The 18,440-nt window shown below is 44.4% G+C and overlaps 1 protein-coding gene across 1 annotated transcript; it reads left to right on the top strand.

Moving 5' to 3' along the window:
* Window positions 1-3,744: 3,744 nt before the first annotated feature.
* Window positions 3,745-9,301, top strand: LOC128684588 (annexin A13; the record flags this gene model as incomplete). The annotated part of the gene is given in 6 exon segments (XM_053770896.2): window positions 3,745-3,921; window positions 4,396-4,568; window positions 4,929-5,101; window positions 8,081-8,245; window positions 8,758-8,939; window positions 9,108-9,301. Coding segments are annotated over 6 exon segments (921 nt in total), but the record flags the coding sequence as incomplete, so codon positions are not given.
* Window positions 9,302-18,440: the final 9,139 nt, after the last annotated feature.

The raw sequence follows: 18,440 nt of genomic DNA, 5'->3' as shown, positions 1-18,440 counted from the left end.
GCAATTAGAGGTGAGCGAGGATATGGGTGGATATCATAAGGGACAGGTGCTTACTACTACAGAAGGCATGAGAAATTATACTGATTTCTGGTTTCGAGAGAAATGGAGAAAGGGGGGGGGGGAAAGGCGATGTTTTTGAGGAAGTGTTGGAGGGGGGGGGTTAGGGCAAAAAGAAGTGGAGGGGATGGAGATGGGAGGAGCGATTAGTGTGGGGGGGAAGTTGAGGAGGCAGTGTTTAACATAAGTACTGGAAAAGCACCAGGCATCGATGGGATTTCAAATGATTTTTTAGTTGGGAGCATATTAAGACTTGTCTGGTGGAGGCCATGAATTGCATGTTGCGGGAGGGCAAGCTAAGTCCGACACAAAGTATTGGAGTGGTTGTGTTGGTTCGTAAAAAGCAAGTGGGGAGTGTTTTAAGCGAGTGTAGTTATGTCGCTAATGTGTTCTGACTACAAGATTTTTGCAAAGATATTAGGTAATAGGATGAAGGTAATTGGTGGGGTTGTACATAGAGGTCAGATGGGTATACCGGGACTAAGTACGAGTTGGGCATGGGGGCATAAGGGACTTTTTGGAGGGTTGCGAGGGGGGAGGACTTTTGGGTATTGATTGGGAGAATGCATATGACTGTGAATAGAAAATTTTTGAGGGCTTGTTTGTTGCGACTGGGGTTTGGACTGGGAGTGGCGAGGTGGGTTGATACGCTACTCGGCGGCTATGGCACGGGTCCAAGTTAATGGCAAATTGGGAAGGCTGGTTAAAATGGAGAGAGGGATTACGGCAGGGGTGCCCTCTTTCACAAATTCTGTTTGCGTGCATGCAACATCAGTTCTATGGGCTCGTTGAGGGGATAGGAGCATTAAATGGAGAGGGAAGGGCGTTCAGGCATTGTGGGGCATGTGGATGATACCACTATCCTGATAGAAGGGGTGGAGGGATTGCGTACGGTGGGGAGGGTATTTGGTATTTTTGAGGCGTCGGGCATGACAGTAAATAGGGCGAAATCGTGTTTACTGGAGGTGGGTGCTTGGGTGGGGGGGGGGGCTTGGGGTTGGAGTTTGGGCGGGCAGTGGTGGATAATTTGAAGATTTGTGGAGTTTTATACATGGCGAATGCGCAGGAGGCTAGGCAGGCAAATTCAGAGGGTAGTGGAGAAAGTAGAGTAGATTAAGGGGTTTACGGGCGGTAGATGTCACATTACAGCAGAGGGCGGTGATGGTTAATTCGCTAGTTTACAGTAAAGTTTGGGGTATAGCGGAAGCGTATCCTTTGAGAACACAGGACGTACAAGAAATAGAGGCGAGCTATACGTTATGTTTGGGGTTTTGGGAGGGCATGGCTGAGCAAGGAAGTGATGTCGAATGTGCGCAGAGGGGAAGTGGGTCTTTTAGCATTGGGGCCGAGGGTGAAAGCAATATGTAAAACGGTCATTAGTTAGGGCTGGAGGGGAAAGAGGGGTAAGAGTGGGAAAGGTGATGGGGGGGGGGGGATGTGCGGAGATGGTGGGGAGGTAGTTAATTGAATGTGAGATTATGCTGAGGGTTTTGTTATTGGTTAAAGATGTTGAGCGACTTTAAGTGGGGGCGTTTGGTATCATTGAGTGGGAGGAAGGAAATCTTGCAGGGCGTATCGGTCTATCCATTGTATGATTGGGGGACGATATGGGAAGACTTCAGGGGGCTCGGGTTAATGCCTAAGGTACGTGAGTTGGTATACAGATTCATGATGGGGATCCTAGCTTCAAAAGCAGTTTTGAGTTTAATGGGTTTGGTGAGGGAACCGTCCTGCAGTCAGTGTGGTAAGCTGGAAACTGCATTTCATGCGGTTTATTTTTGTGAAGAATTGAGGGAGGTACGGATGTGGTTGGCGAGGGTTTGTCTGCTGGGTGGGGGTAATGTAGAGACCCTGCGAGCTTTAACATTAGAGGTAAAAGGGGTATCACTGGAGGTAAAAAGGGGGGCGATTATGTATGTGGTAGTGGATTTTCTGTTTATTTCCTGGGGATTGAGAGATGCTGGGGGTAGGATTCGAATTAAGGCAATTTTAGCGTGTATATACAGGACTGCTGGTAGGAACAAACTTGTTTATGGGAGTCAGTGGGGAACTTTTTTTTTTCCAGAGAACTACAGAGATTACAGTAAGTCGTCTCCTGCAATTGGTACAGTGATAACCATGTAGGGGACTGGTTTTCTTTGCTAGTCGGGTTTTCAGTGGTGGCGTGTATGGGAATAGTTTTAGCGAATTACATGGGTGGATGGTGTGTAGTGTAACGGATTATGGTTGGGTGGTAACTAGTATGATTCCAGTTGCTGTTGTAGGAATGTAATAAGTAAAACTGTGCACGTGTGAATTGCTTTGGGTATGGAGGTGAATGTGTGTGAATGTAGTGTTAAAAGTGATGTTCTTTAAGATAGGAAAGCTCCCGGTGTGTGCGTTAGTATGAGGAAATAAAGATGTCAGGTAAAATGGTGTTCAAGGTTAATTTAACTTTCTGGCTTAGATCATAACATATCAGAGGAACGATTTCGTGGTTCTTAACAACTTCCATGTATAGTAATTTTTTTTTTTTTTAGGGAAAAATAATTAACTACTTTTGGAGTCGTGAGACACTCCTGTGTCAAATTAGTAATATATCTGATGGATGATGGTAAAAGTTTGTATATGCCACAAACGATTACGAATAACAAAGTGTTTCTGTGTACACGTTTTTTTGTAGATAATATTTAAATTTGTATTCACTTAGCTTGTTTTTTAACTTTTGTAATGGTGCAATGTTTAGTTGCTGCAGGGATGGCACAAGATCACCTAGGTGTTCAAGTGTAAATGGCTCTGGGTATGGAGGTGCACGTGTGTAAATGTAGTGTGGAAATTTTGTCCTTTCTTATTGTAATTTTTGGGGTGTTTAATATATTTTTGTATATAAAGCTTAATATGCAATATTAATGAGTGCGACGAATTGGATTATGAGAATGTATTTGTATATAGTTTCATAGATAATGTAAATAAGTGTGACTCTTTGGATTATATTGTCTTTTGTGTTATAAGATACTGGCTCCATTTTTATGGATATAATAAACCCACCTGTATGTTCAGGTGTGGGCTGTTTTTAGTTACATGTATGTTGTGTGCTGGTTGGGCATTTTTGGAGGGGGAATCGAGCATTTACAGTTGCACGTGGTTTTTCTTGTGTATGTTTAATGCTGTGATAAGGAATGTTGTTCTGTTTTTATTATTTAATGGATCACGTTTGTTTTTGACCTAAGTATAGCAAACGTGTATAATGTGTGTAATTTTTTTTTATTTTTTTTTAATAAAATACAAAAAAAAAAAAAACTTGTGAAACAAAAGGTTGAACACTACGTCGTAACACTAGCAAGCTTGCTGCAGAGTCTTGGTCAGTTCAGGGTATGGAGGAAGGTCTTCTAGATGTAAATATTAGTATTTTAAAGCATAATTTTTTTTTTTCTATTACTAATCATTGTGGGGAAAAAAATGAGGGTCTTTATTTTTCTAATACACCTTAAAAGGTGTGTATTTAGTAACAGGAATAAGAAATTTAAATTGCACCCTACATGCATACTATCATTCATGTTCCACTTTATGTATTGCACACTCGCCTAATGTTCTGTATAGAACAGTACAGTTGCACAGTACTTAGCATCTTTAGTGAACACCAATAGCAGTCAATTCCTAATTGACACTATCAACGTCTCTCCTACCCTCGCATGTTTCTCTTCACAGGATCACCCAACAGTGAAGGCTAAAGCGCACCTCACTCAGGCTGGGGACGCGGAGGCTCTGAGGAAGGCAATGAAAGGACTAGGCACAGATGAAGATACCATTGTTGATGTCCTCACCTCTTGTAACAGTGATCAGCGGCAGCTTCTCTACCAGCAGTACAACAGAGCCTACGACAGGGTGAGTTTACTTGATGAATGAGGACTGCCAGTCTAGATTTTTTTTTTTTTTTTTTTTTTTTTACTGAATGCAGTGAAGCGCGGAATAATTCTTTAATTTCATAAACATAAACTTTGAAAATTATGCCAATTTAACTTTAAAAAAAAACTCTACAGAAGTCTTTTTTACAAGAAAGACTAAAAGCTAGTTTCCCTTCCAATTTTCAGCAAAGCTGCATACGTGAAGTGTTTTTCTTCAGAGTTAACTGAAGTCTAATTTTCTTGTAATATGTATAGTACCTGTGGAATAATCTGATGTCCCACAAAGTAGTTTACATAAATTTTTATGAACCCTTGTCAGATGTGTAGCAAAAAAATATTACTCTTGGTCCTCTCCCATCCTAAGCCTGACGCTGTAAAAACGCGTGCTAATTTGTACTTTTCTTTAGTTAAGGTGGAGCCAGGTTTTAAAAATCTTCCTTCTCACCCCCCTTAGGACCTAACAAAGGATTTGAAGAAGGAACTAAGTGGTAACTTGGAAGATATCATCATGGCTCTAATGACTTCTCATAAAGACTACCTGGCCCAGGAACTGCATCATGCATGCAAGAAAAAGAATGGAAGAGTCATCGTGGAGATCCTTTGTACTGCGGATAACTCTCTCATTAAGCAAGTATTGTTACCAGTAGTCAATTTCTTAAGACTTCACATCATTATAGTCCTACTTTTAACAAAGCATTTATTCTTACACTGGTGTAAAATAAGTTTCTCTGAAATGGCGTATAATTTTGGTAATTATTTTTTGGGCCCTGTATCCTTTGCGTACCTATCCTTTTTGCCCTCATGCCTGCAGAAACTTATCATATTACTAAAATGTTATGGAAAAGCCAATTGTAATTGGCACATTAGTATCTAATACATTTTCTTTTCCTGGTCTGTTATCCTAGTCTTGCTTCTCGTAATTACTAAATTTCACACCCCCATTCAGCCTCTTGTGCCACCTAAATTAACTAATACTCGACCTCGCAGGTCAATAAAGTCCTCGTACGAGCGGTTGTTCGACACCAGCCTGGAAGAGTCTCTGACAAAAGCCACTTCAGACGTATTTGAAGAAGTGATGCTGAAAGTGGTGGAGGCGAAGAGAAGCGCTCTCATTAACGAACAGCTTGCTCACAGCATCGCCAAAGATCTGTACAATGATGGTAGGTCTTGTTCGGTTTAGGCAGTTTCTTTGGTTCGCTGGGCTTTTTCTTGGCTGGAAGAGATGTGAAACCGCTTTCCCCCCCCCCCCAATCATTATATAGCAAGGAAGTTTCTTCAAATACGTTGGTTTGCTCCGGGGATGATTGTAAAGTTTTTTCCCTGCCAAATAGTTTGTGGTTCACAACACCCGACAAGTGGTGACTTGTTGGATCACCTGTCACATTACGTAGTACATCCGGTGGCTCAGTCGTGCTGCATATAACCTGCCGATCCAGTGTAGTGTTTGAATAGGGAGGATCAGATAAACTAAAGCATTATCCTATAGTACATTTAGATTAACCTGGATACGATGAGCCTATACAAGGACAGCGAAGCGTTTGTTGGATTTTTAAACTGTTGGTTAGCTTGGGGGGGGGGGGAGGGAGAAGATTAATATAGATTGGCGAGGGCCAGTGCGCCTTCTGCATAGCTTCTCCATTATTGCCCTTATAAACTGAAAAAGTTTGAGCTTCTGGCTAGAGGCTGTTAATGCCGTTGTGGTTATAATTGCTAGATATGGTGATTCTAGGATCCTAAGCTTTTCCTCAGCAAGGGTGTGTAAAATAGTGGTTGTGGTAGTTTAGTTGTGAAGTTCATTTTACTGGCGTATTTAGAAATTCGTGTAGAGATCGTTGTGATTAAGTGTGCCCCCTGCATTGATGTTTTTTGTCCCTTACTAGAAATGTCCTTAGACATCACCTGTGAAAAGATAAGAGGTAATCTAATTTCATAGTATACTTTGCCTTGAGTGACTTCATGTCTGCATACAGATAGCCATAAACTTGAATTACACATGCGCAGCAATTGCGTATTAAGTAGATTCTTCGCCAACTAGTGGTTTTATCAAATAAATGCATACTGAAGAGGTAGAGGCAATCTGTCCGAAAGCTTAGGAACAGGTGTTCAGTAAGTCTTTGATTAATCAGAAGCACTGACGGGAAGAAATGGGGTTTGTATACTGGATTCAGATTAGATGAAGGCATTGTCGCTGATAGGGGGTATTCCCCCAGTGTTAGTTTACACCAAAGTGATGGACCAGCAAGGGTAAGAAGTTGTGGAGATTTTCTCTGTACCAAGATTCCATGTTGCTGCCTGAAAAGTATCCCAACATTAGTGGTATATAAACCTCTTCCATTGGTCTGTATTATATACTAATGTTTTGAATCTTTTAGTGGACCCTACAGACTAGCAGTTACAGGGTAGGAAATGTTTGACCCTCAGTCCTAATCGCGTAGATCAGGCGCGGGCAACTCTTCCCATCTCCACCTATTTAGTTGCTCCTGCTTCAATTTGCAGGGTAAAGGGGGCTTCCCACATCGCCATCCTTCACTTGTGTACCTTGTGGTATGGAAGTCTGTGAACACCTTTTAAGTTTGCCCACGGCTTAAGACTTTTCATGCTTTTTGTAATTACTGGGCCACTTGTACGTACCTCGGAATTCTAGTGGGATTTTTAACCCGTGCTGGTTATATTTAACTTTGTATGATAATACTTTAGTTTCCCTCCCTCTCCCCCTGAAGAGTGCTGTGCTGTACTTTACATAGTATATCGTACCTAATAGTTTAATACTTAAGCAACCAAAAACCAAGCTAGAATTCACTAAAATTAGTCCCAAAGGTTCGCATCGCTTGCTCTCAAATTTTGTTATCGGTGTAATTACCGCAGTTGATAATTCTGACTAGTCGTTCCTGCTATCTGCCAATATCATGTCTACCTACATATTACACATGCAGGTTTCTATCTTGATAAGCTGCATTATCTTTGTAAACTCCGTGTTATGTCTTTGTAGGATATTTGTAGCTTACTTTTTAAAAGCTTAAATAGCTGGATTTATATAAACTAGGTTTATGAAAGTGAATGTTAATGTAAAGGTTTTGTATAAACAAAAAAAAAAAAAAAAAAAAATTGGTAAATGTTGATTCTAGAACAGAGGTTCAGCCGCAAGTACGGATAGGAAGTGTAGCAGTTAGTCACTGGATGCAAGTTTTGGAAAATCTCTTAATATAATGGAAGCGAGGCTTGGAGGAAGCTTTTAATTCCATTGTTGCGACGATAAGATTAGTTAGATATCAGGTCAGTGCAGAGTATGAGCTACGATACGTTATATAATTGAAAATTTTAAAATCAAACTAAAGGTTAAACTTTTTTAAAGCAGAAAGATTAATGTGGATGAAGAGGTGTAGGTGACTGAAGGTTTGGATGACCTGATCCTGTTTAACAGCAGACAGAATGAGGTCACGCATGATAGTATTAATGTCGGCAAGGCCTTTAATTTTTTTTTTTTCCTTAAAGACGACCTAATAAGCACAGGTTTAATATATAAAATTACAGTAGTCTCTCAGACTATAAATTAATCATGCATGCATGTAATAAATTACAACACTTGGGGTAAATTGATCTGCAAAAGTTTAGACAAATTAGTAAATACCGTATTTTCCGACCCTGAAATTTAGACCATTTCTTACTAGATCTTACTGATAAGTTAATGTTCACTCTTTTCCAAGTTTTGACTAAGTTAGAAGTGCAACTGCCATTTAGTGCTGAATGAACCTTGGTCTGGTAACAGAAATAACCTTACTTTTGTGCAGAAGACCTAGAACTTAAATTTGGGGTAAAAGAGGGTAAATTTTAAGTCCTAAAGTGACTTGTTACATATACTTGGAAATCACATTACTCTACAGGTGAGGATTCCATAAATGTTGATGGTAATCTAAATGCTTAATACAGTATTTCCATTTTTTCTGAAACCTTTTTTTTAATAGCTTTCACATTTTTAATGTGCCGTGTTTCCCTACAGGAAGAATAGTGGAATTCTTAGTTCTGGTAATTATAAATTTTATAGATTAATATTTAATTTGATTCGCGAAAGCTTTTCTCAGTTTGAGCTAAATTATACACGGTCAAAACTCTCTAACCTGAAAACGCTCTACCCACCTCAGGTAAGGATCTTGACGAAGCTGAGGTAGTGAAGGCTCTAAGCTCTTATTCGTACGAGGAGCTACGTAGCGCCTTCGTAGAGTACTACAAGCTGGCTGGCAGGACCCTGGGAGAGACTTTTGACAGCCAGTACACTGGCAGCACCAGGACAAACATGAGAGCCTTGTGTAGGTAGATCACCTTCATTAAGAGGTGAAACCTTTATCACTGCTTCAGTAATCGGGCAATAAAATAGATAATTGCTACCTGGCATTCAGGACCAAATTATGTACACTATGGTATTTAGCAAGTGAATGATTGAATCAATAACATAATTGCAGGAATTATAGCTATGTTGGGGGGCATCATGGGTCACATAGGTTTTAAAGTCTCAAAGTATTTCTGTAGGTGTCCTTAAGTTTGGAATAGATCAAACTTCCCATTAATCTTCATCGGCATACAAATTGAATTCAGAACACTCTAGTTGGCCCAGATACTTGTTAATTAAGTTTGTCGTAGCTTTACCCACTCCCCTCCCCCCCCCCCTCATAAAGATTCATTTATGGCTAGACAGCAGGGATATTTTTAGTTAAGTGGGACCACCACCGTCCACCTGCTTTAACTTTCTTTGCCTCTAGATACTTTCCATTACCACTTTTAAAGTTTTCACTTACCATTACTAAACCCTTTGCTTTAACAGTCGACTGCCTGGAAAATAGAGCAGAGTTTTTCGCACAGTCTTTCCACAAAGCCTTGGCAGGCCCAGGCACAAAAGACGAAGATCTTATCCGTCTCTTAGTGTCTCGCTGTGAGGTGGATCTGGGCAATATTAAAGAAGAGTACCATAAAGTGTATAGTAAGAGTCTGGCGGAAGATGTGAAGGTGAGTCTTGGAGGTCGACTCTTGTATCACTTTCAACACTTGCAGTTTGACTTTATCTGTGTTCATTTTGTTCACTAAATTTGTTAAATCTCTCTAGCCCTAATCTTGATACTAAATAAATTACCGTCTAGTTTTGAATAAGCACTGACATTCTACACTCCTCCTCAGGCTGATACTTCAGGGGCGTACAGGAAGGCTGCCCTCGCTCTACTTGACTAGCCAGTAATGTATCCACAGATGGCAGTACACTTCCTGTGACTAACACGCTTGCAAGTGTTAGCGTCCTCATTTATAACTTGGCATTAACTTAAAAGCTGTTATGTATCCTCTTGTGTAACAATAAAAATATGAAGGCACGTTAATCTGATTTTTCTCGGCATCAGTAATATGAACTTTAACATTATTTAACAGAACTGATGTATATTTTTTATTGTAAATTAAATCCTTGAACCTTCAACACAATTCGGTAAACAGTCACCTTCCTGGAAAGTACATGCGTCACAGGCATCGTTGGTAGGACTTGCCTTTTTCGAAGTGTCTGTAGCAATGGGTATGGTGAAGAGGCTCTTGGTCTGAGGAATGAGCCCTGTCGGTCTTCTTCCTCAGAACGAACCTAATTACCCCCCCATTCTCCCCTCCCCTATCCCATCCTCCCCATCCTCCCCTTTTTCCATTCCTCCTCCTCCTCCTCACCCCTCCCTTTTGCCCTTCCTCTTTTTAGCCTTCGTGATTTCTCCCACAGGCGTGCTAGTTCCTAGGTAGGGGAAAGGACACCGGGGTCGATCCCATTCCGTTGAGGTTTCTTGGCGGTGGCGTAGTTTGCCGTGGAATCTGGATTGCCTAGGGATGTCCCGATCCCTCTCCGGTATCCCGGAGTAGCTTTGGGTGTCTTTTGGGCGACGGGTGTATCTCTGGAAGCCACCTTTCGGATTCCGGGGGTGGTGGCTGAAGGAGGTATGCTTTGTGGCGGATATCCGGCCGCCCTCTCTTTTGTCCACCGAGGTAGCTCGGCAGATGTGAGGTTGCTATCCCGGATTGCTGGTTTACTGGCATGAAGGGTAGGGTATGGCACGGGTTCCATGCTGCATCTGCGCTACTAGCGGTGTCGAGTCCTCTTGGGCGCGGAGGGAGATTTCCGGCCCTTTCATTCCTCCTGGGAACTATTCCTCCCCGCTCCCCCCTTTTTTTATTCTTTTTTTTGTTTTTATTTTCTTTTCTTCTTTCTTTTTTTTTTCTTAAAAACAAAAAGCAAAGGAGTAACCTAACCATGGCAGCCCTAGTCCATGAAACCACTACCCCCGGGCCCCTTCTTGATACCGCACCCCATTCTGACCCTGCCTTGTGTTTAGACCACTCTTCGGACACTCCTGATGCCCCTGTACCTCTTGCTGGTGCTGTTTCCTCACCCGCTTCAGGTACCGGGGCTTCGACTGACTCCTTCGATTTGTCTGAACTCCGCTCTCCTTTGACTATGCTTCCGGCTTCTCCCTCTACGGTACGGCAATTTTCGAATCGCCCACCCATTTCATGCCGGACCAACTCCGGTCCTACTCCTAAACGCCAACGTCAATCTCCTGATGATGCTCCGTCGTTACCTTCCCATTCTACTCGGAAACGACCGACACGTCAAGCACTCCCTCTCCACGCTCAGTTTCGGACCACACAATGGACTAAATTCTTTACTTTAAGACCAACTTCTTCTTCTGCCTACCTTTCTGACCATAGTATTGCCAAAGCGCTCCTGCGTCATGTTGGCAGAGATATTTCATTTCACGCTCTCAAGAGCGGTACGCGCATCGTCACTGTCCAGAATGCTACCCAAGCTCATGATCTTTCTCTCCTTTCGAATATCGATACTACTCCTATCACTATTGAAAAACATCTTTCTCTCAATTCTTGTAGTGGTACTGTCATTCTGCCCCATACCATAGTCCAACAGAATTTCCAGTCATGTGGCAATGACATTTTTGAACAGCTGGAACTCCAGGATCTCCCAATCCTCAAAGTAGACACTTATGTCCTTCCTGCCCGGGGGCGGAGACGTTACCCTTGCAATGTGGCTCGTTTAACTTTTGACAGCCGAGAACTCCCGTCCTCTGTATATGTCGCGGGACATCGGTTACAAGTTCGAAAGGTGATACCTACACCGCAACAATGTAGAAATTGCTGGCGTTTTGGTCACCCAGCGAAATATTGCAGATCTATGGCCGAATGCCCAGTCTGTGGTGCCGACAACCATTCTAATACATCTTGCAGTCAACCTCCATCTTGCCTTAATTGTAATGAAGCTCACCCTTCGTACTCCCGCCGTTGCCAGGTCTACTTAAATGAACGTGAAATCCGTTGCCTCAAAGAGGCAGAAGGTCTCCCTTATGCTATGGCAGTTACTCATCTCCGCCTCCAAGGGAGACTACCCCGTGTTTCTTATTCTCGTGTTTCCAAACATCCCCCCACTTCTGGGGTCCCATCTTCTGCAGCCTCCTCTGTTGTTACCCCTCCCATAGCCATTACGGCATCTAATCCTTTTGCTGTCCTTGGCTCTGACGTCCCGACTACAACTCAGTCTGTTCTCACATCTTCGCGTCCTTCCTCACAAGCCCCAGTATCGACAAGACCTCGTACGACACCTAATACCAATCGCCCCTCTACTCAGAAGTCCAAAAAATCCACATTGCTCAAATCTTCTTTGCCCCTTCCTTCCCTTCTTCCACCTCCACACGTTACCTTTCCAGTCTCTGTACCTAGTTCTTCCCCTCTCTCTGGCTCTATTACAAGTGTGGAGATTCACCCTCCTCCTCGTACTATGCCTTCCACCCCCGTCCCCTCCCAAGTTTCTCCCTCTTCTGTCACCTCCCAGGTTTCTACCTCTTCTGTCCCCCCCCACACTTCATCTCCAGTCCCTTACACTTTTCCCTCCCCCTCTACTTTGGTACAGTCCATTACTGTCCCAATCTTTACTCACCCTCCTCCTCCTATCTCCAATATGGTTTCCCATACATCTTTGAATTCAGAAACACTTGAAGCCATTTCAGAATATATTGCAGAGACTAAACCTTCAATGGACACTGATTCACTTCCTGTTCCTTCTCTTCCCTCTCCTCCATCTTCACAACCCCATTCTTCGCAACGCTCCGTTCCTTCGCTACTTGAACATCTTCCAATGCCACCACACGTTGACTTTTCTAACCCCTCTAGTCCGTAGGTGCCTTTACCTACAGATTCCTGATATTTTCTTCATCGCCAATCATGGCCTATTTACAGTGGAATATCCGCGGCCTCAGGGGTAATCGGGGTGAGCTTCAGATGTTGCTTTCCAGGTTTTCCCCTGTTGGTGCTTGCTTACAAGAACCAAAATTACACTCGGCTGTTTTCCAACCTATCTCAGGCTATAATTTATTGTATTCTTCGGATCCTTTCTCAGATGGGACCTTTAATGAAAGTGCCCTTCTTCTACGCAATGATATTCCGTACTGTCAACTATTTGTCCATACCTCGCTGCATTACACTGCAGCCCGTATCCACTTGAATAAGTGGTTTACAATATGTTCTTTATATCTCTCTCCTTCTCGAGCATTTTCTATCCCAGACTTTGCCTTTCTTGTTTCATCCTTACCACCACCACTTCTGTTACTTGGTGATTTTAATGCCCACCATTTCCTCTGGGGGGGGTCTCATTGTGACTCACGTGGCATTCAGTTGGAGGCTTTTCTTGCCTCTCACCCCCTCCATGTTTTAAATACGGGTACTCCCACCCATTTTGATCCTCGTACTCATACTCTCTCTTGCATCGATCTATCAGTCTGCTCTTCCTCCACTGCACTAGACTTCACCTGGTCTGTTCTACCAGACTTACATGACAGCGATCATTTTCCGATCATTCTTACTTCTCCTTCCTATTCACCACCTTCCCGTAGCCCTCGCTGGCAATTTGATCGGGCAAATTGGGATCTTTACTCACACCTCACTGCTTTTAGTGAGGTTCCTTCTTCATCCTCCATTGATGAGCTCCTACACATCTTCTCGACATCAGTTTATACCGCAGCTTCTCATTCTATACCCCAAACCTCAGGCAGGCATTCTCAGAAGTGCGTGCCTTGGTGGTCTCCTGCTTGTGCTCGTGCAGTACGTTTGAAACGTGCTGCATGGGGCAGGTACCGGTACAATAGAACCGCTGAGAGACTTGTTGATTTTAAGCAGAAGCGTGCGATCGCTCGCCGTGTCATCCGTGAAGCTAAACGCACTTGTTGGCGAGACTATGTTTCCACCATCACCTCTGCTTCTTCTATGAGTGCAGTCTGGAAAAAAGTGAGGAAATTGAGTGGTAAATACTCTCCTGACCCGGCTCCTGTTCTACGGGTCACTGGTGTTGATATAGCAAACCCTCTCGACGTTGCCATTGAACTTGGCACACATCTGGTCCGTATTTCCCGAGGGCTCCATCTATGCCCCTCGTTTCTTTCCTCAAAGTCTGCCAGAGAGTTAGTACCCTTGGACTTTTCTTCTCTCGGAGAAGAACAGTATAATGTGCCTTTTACACTTCAAGAACTGGAGGCAACGCTCTCAGCTTGCCGATCATCGGCAGCTGGGCCTGATGACATTCATATTCGTATGTTACAACATTTACATCGGTCAGCCCTTGTAGTCCTCTTACACCTCTTCAATCTTATTTGGGCACAAGGAGTTCTTCCCCAGCTGTGGAAATCTGCCATTGTTCTCCCTTTCCGCAAACCGGGTACTACAGGACATGATGCCTCCCACTATCGCCCCATCGCTCTTACAAGTGCAGTTTGCAAAGTGATGGAACGCCTCGTAAATCGACGTTTAATGTGGTATTTAGAGACTCACAACAGTCTCTCCGCTAGTCAATATGGCTTTCGTAAGGGTCGTTCTACCATAGACCCCTTACTACGCTTGGATACGTATGTTCGTAATGCCTTTGCGAATAATCACTCAGTTATTGCCATATTTTTTGACCTTGAGAAGGCATATGACACAACTTGGAGGTATAATATTTTGGCCCAGGCCCATTCCTTAGGCCTCCGAGGCAATCTACCATCCTTCCTTAAGAACTTTTTAACTGACAGACATTTCCGTGTTCGAGTCAATAATGTTCTTTCCCCGGACTTCGTCCAAGCTGAAGGTGTCCCTCAGGGATGTGTTCTAAGCACAACACTTTTTCTCCTTGCTATAAATGATTTGGCCTCTGTTCTTCCACCCAATATTTGGTCATCACTCTATGTTGATGACTTCGCTATTGCTTGTGCAGGCGCTGACTGTCACCTTATTGCAGTTTCTCTCCAGCATGCGGTCGACCGTGTTTCCACTTGGGCCACCACACATGGGTTTAAATTTTCAAGTACCAAAACTCACCAAATTACTTTCACTAGACGCTCTGTTATCTCCGATCATCCTTTGTATCTCTATGGCTCCCGTATCCCCGAACGTGATACAGTCAGGTTTCTAGGCCTTCTCTTTGACCGTCGGTTAACCTGGAAACCTCACATTACCTCTCTGAAGGCAACTTGTCACAGCCGGCTAAACCTTCTTAAAACCCTTGCTCATCTTTCCTGGGGAGCTGATCGTCGAACTCTGCTTCGCCTACATTCAGCCCTCGTTTTATCGAAACTCGATTATGGTGACCAGATTTATTCCGCGGCCTCTCCTGCTACTCTCTCTAGCCTTAACTCTATCCATCACCAAGGCTTACGTTTGTGCCTTGGTGCTTTTCGCTCTTCCCCTGTTGAGAGCCTCTATACAGAAGCAAATGTTCCATCCTTGTCTGATCGCCGTGATGCCCATTGCCTTCGTTACTATGTACGCTCTCACGATCTACACAATCCTTCCATTTATAGAATGGTCACCGATATTAGTAGACATTCTTTATTCGTTCGCCGCCCCTGTTTGCTCCGTCCCTTTTCTCTTCGCCTACTTTCACTCTTGTCTTCCCTTCAGTTACCACCTTTATATGTTCATGTAGCATCTCACTTTTCCCTACCCCCCTGGGAAGTTCCAGCTGTTCGGGTCTGTTCTTTCTCACTCCCTTGCTCGAAAGCTCAACTGCCTACGGTGGCTTCCCGCTCTCTTTTTCTTGATCACTTCCACTCTCATTCTCATGCCACCGCTGTGTACACAGATGGCTCTAAGTCTTCAGACGGCGTCGGATTCGCAGCAGTGTTTCCGGACAGCGTCGTACGAGGGCATTTACTATCTTCAGCTAGCATTTTTACTGCTGAACTGTATGCCATTCTTGCAGCACTTATTCGTATCGCATCTATGCCTGTGTCATCATTTGTAGTAGTCTCAGACTCCCTTAGTGCTCTACAGGCTATACGAAAATTTGATACATCTCATCCCCTAGTTCTCCGTATCCAACTTTGGCTACGCCGTATCTCTACCAAACATAAAGATATTGTTTTTTGTTGGGTCCCTGGTCATGTCGACGTACAGGGCAATGAACAGGCAGACACTGCTGCGCGGTCAGCAGTATATGACCTACCAATTTCCTATCGAGGTGTTCCATTTCTGGACTATTTTGCTGCAATAGCTACCCACCTTCGCACCCGTTGGCAACAACGTTGGTCAACTCTGCTCGGTAACAAACTTCATTCTATTAAACCGAGCATAGGTTACTGGCCGTCTTCTTGTCATCAGTGCCGAGGTTGGGAGACCACTCTCTCCCGCCTTCGCATTGGCCACACTCGTCTTACTCATGGGTATCTCATGGAGAGGCACCCTGTTCCTCTCTGTGAGCAGTGTCAAGTTCCAGTATCGATTAGCCACATTCTGTTAGACTGCCCTCTCTATCAACGAGCACGCAGAATTTACCTCCAACGTCGTCTTCGTTCTCCTACTCTCTCTTTACCTTCCCTTCTTGCTGATGGACCCTCCTTTAATCCTGACTCTCTCATTGACTTCTTGACAACGACTGATTTACTCCACAAACTCTGATGATACTTTTCGCACTCCCCTCAGCCCTTTCTGGTTCAGTCTCTTGCTGCCCTTTACCCTTTCACCATCCACTGCCCCGCTGTTATCCGTAACCTGTTGCTCATCCATCTCCCTTTTGCCACCTGATGCCCTCGCTTCCTTCCTGCCCTGCAGCGCTGTATAGTCCTTGTGGCTTAGCGCTTCTTTTTGATTATAATAATAATCCAATTCCCTGAATAAAGCCTGAATTCCGTCCATTCCCCCCCCCCCCACAGGTGGCTTTATAATCCCTACGCGCTTACCGCTAGTAAGCATAAGCGGTATTTTATTCACTGATCTCTCCAATTCCTCCAAGACTTTAATGGAAACTAACCTGATGTGCTAGTTTCGCTCACTCTAACCCCCCCCCCCCACATCACTATGGACACTGCAAGTCCTAAAGATTTAACACTAGACGAATATGAAAATTATCACTAATCTGCCTTAACGCGTAATAATCCTCAGCCTCCCAACTACAGTATTTTTTAAACCTGTATTAATCTGGCGCTATCAGGAGGCTTTGCAATCCTCTCAAGCCCGAGTGTCTATACTCGGGCAGACTTTCCTTTTGCATGATAGAAGAGATGGACGTTTTTTCTCCATTATGCCCAGCGCTGTGACCCTTTTCGGTTTAGCGCTTATTGAAGCACAAATTATAATTAACGGTTAACTAGAGCACTCGGCTCGTGCATTGAAGTCCGTGGTTCGATCCCCGGTACGGGTGGAAATATTAGTGTCATTAAGACGCCTGTTCATGTTCACCTAGCAGTAAATAATTACCTAGGTTTTAGGATTGGTGTCCTCTTCAAGGGGGGCTCCTTGGCGTGGTGAAGAGGCTCTTGGTCTGAGGAATTAGACCTATCGGTCTTCTTCCTCAGACCGAACCTAATTACCCCCCAATCTCCCCTCCCCTATCCCATCCTCCCCATCCTCCCCTTTTTCCTTTCCTCCTCCTCCTCCCCACTCCTCCCTTTTGCCCTTCCTCTTTTTGTCCTTTGGGATTTCTCCCACAGGCGCGCTAGTTCCTAGGTAGGAGAAAGGACACCGGGGTCCATCCCATTCCGTTGAGGTTTCTTGGCGGTGGCGTAGTTTGCCGTGGAATCTGGATTGCCTAGGGATGTCCCGATCCCTCTCCGGTATCCCGGAGTAGCTTTGGGTGTCTTTTGGGCGACGGGTGTAGCTCTGGAAGCCACCTTTCGGATTCCGGGGGTGGTGGCTGAAGGAGGTATGCTTTGTGGCGGATATCCGGCCGCCCTCTCTTTTGTCCACCGAGGTAGCTCGGCAGATGTGAGGTTGCTATCCCAGATTGCTGGTTTACTGGCATGAAGGGTAGGGTATGGCACGGGTTCCATGCTGCATCTGCGCTACTAGCGGTGTCGAGTCCTCTTGGGCGCGGAGGGAGATTTCTGGCCCTTTCATCCCTCCTAGGAACTATCCCTCCCCGGTCCCCCCTTTTTTTTTCTTTTTTTTTATTTTTATTTTCTTTTCTTCTTTCTTTTTTTTTCTTAAAAACAAAAAGAAAGAAGTAACCTAACCATGGCAGCCCTAGTCCATGAACCTGGTACCCCCGGGCCCCTTCTTGATACCGCACCCCGTTCTGACCCCGCCTCGTCTTTGGACCACTCTTCAGACATTCCTCATGCCTCTGTACCTATTGCCGGTGCTGTTTCCTCACCCGCTTCAGGTACTGAGGCCTCGACTGACTCCTTCGATTTATCAGACCTTCGCTCTCCTCTGACTATGCTTCCGGCCTCTCCCTCTACGGTGCGGCAATTTTCAAATCGCCGACCCGTTCCACGTCGGACCAACTCTGGTCCCACGCCTAAACGTCAACGACAATTACCTGCTGATGATACTTCTCCACCTTCACCTTCTCGTTCTTCTCAGAAACGATCGACACGTCCTTCACTACCTTTCCACGCTCAGTTTCAGACTGAACAGTGGACTAAATTCTTCACTTTACGACCAACTTCCTCTACTGCCTATCTTTCTGACCATAGTATTGGCAAGGCACTCCTACGCCATGTTGGTAAAGATATTTCTTTTCATGCTCTTAAGAGCGGTACGCGCATCATTACCGTACAGAATGCTACCCAGGCTCGTGAGCTCTCTCGTCTTACCCATATAGATACTGTTCCTGTCACCCTTGAAAAACATCATTCCCTCAATTCTTGTAGTGGTACCGTTATTCTGCCCCATACCATAGTTCAACAAAATTTCCAGACATGTGGCACCGACATTCTAGAACAGCTGGAACTCCAAGATCTCCCAATCCTCAAGGTAGACACTTACGTTCTTCCTGCCCGTGGGCGGAGACGATACCCTAGCAATGTGGCTCGTTTAACTTTTGACAGCCGAGAACTCCCATCCTCCGTTTATATAGCAGGACATCGGTTACAAGTTCGAAAGGTGATCCCTACACCACAACAGTGTAGAAATTGCTGGCGATTTGGCCATCCAGCGAAATATTGCAGATCTATCGCCGAATGCCCAGTCTGTGGTGCCGATGACCATTCTAATACGTCTTGCAATCGA

Source organism: Cherax quadricarinatus, chromosome 4 (assembly GCF_038502225.1).
Source record: "Cherax quadricarinatus isolate ZL_2023a chromosome 4, ASM3850222v1, whole genome shotgun sequence".
NCBI classification, from domain to species: Eukaryota; Metazoa; Arthropoda; class Malacostraca; order Decapoda; family Parastacidae; genus Cherax; species Cherax quadricarinatus.
Note: the sequence above shows the minus strand (reverse complement) of the source record. Positions and strands in the feature narration are given on the sequence as shown.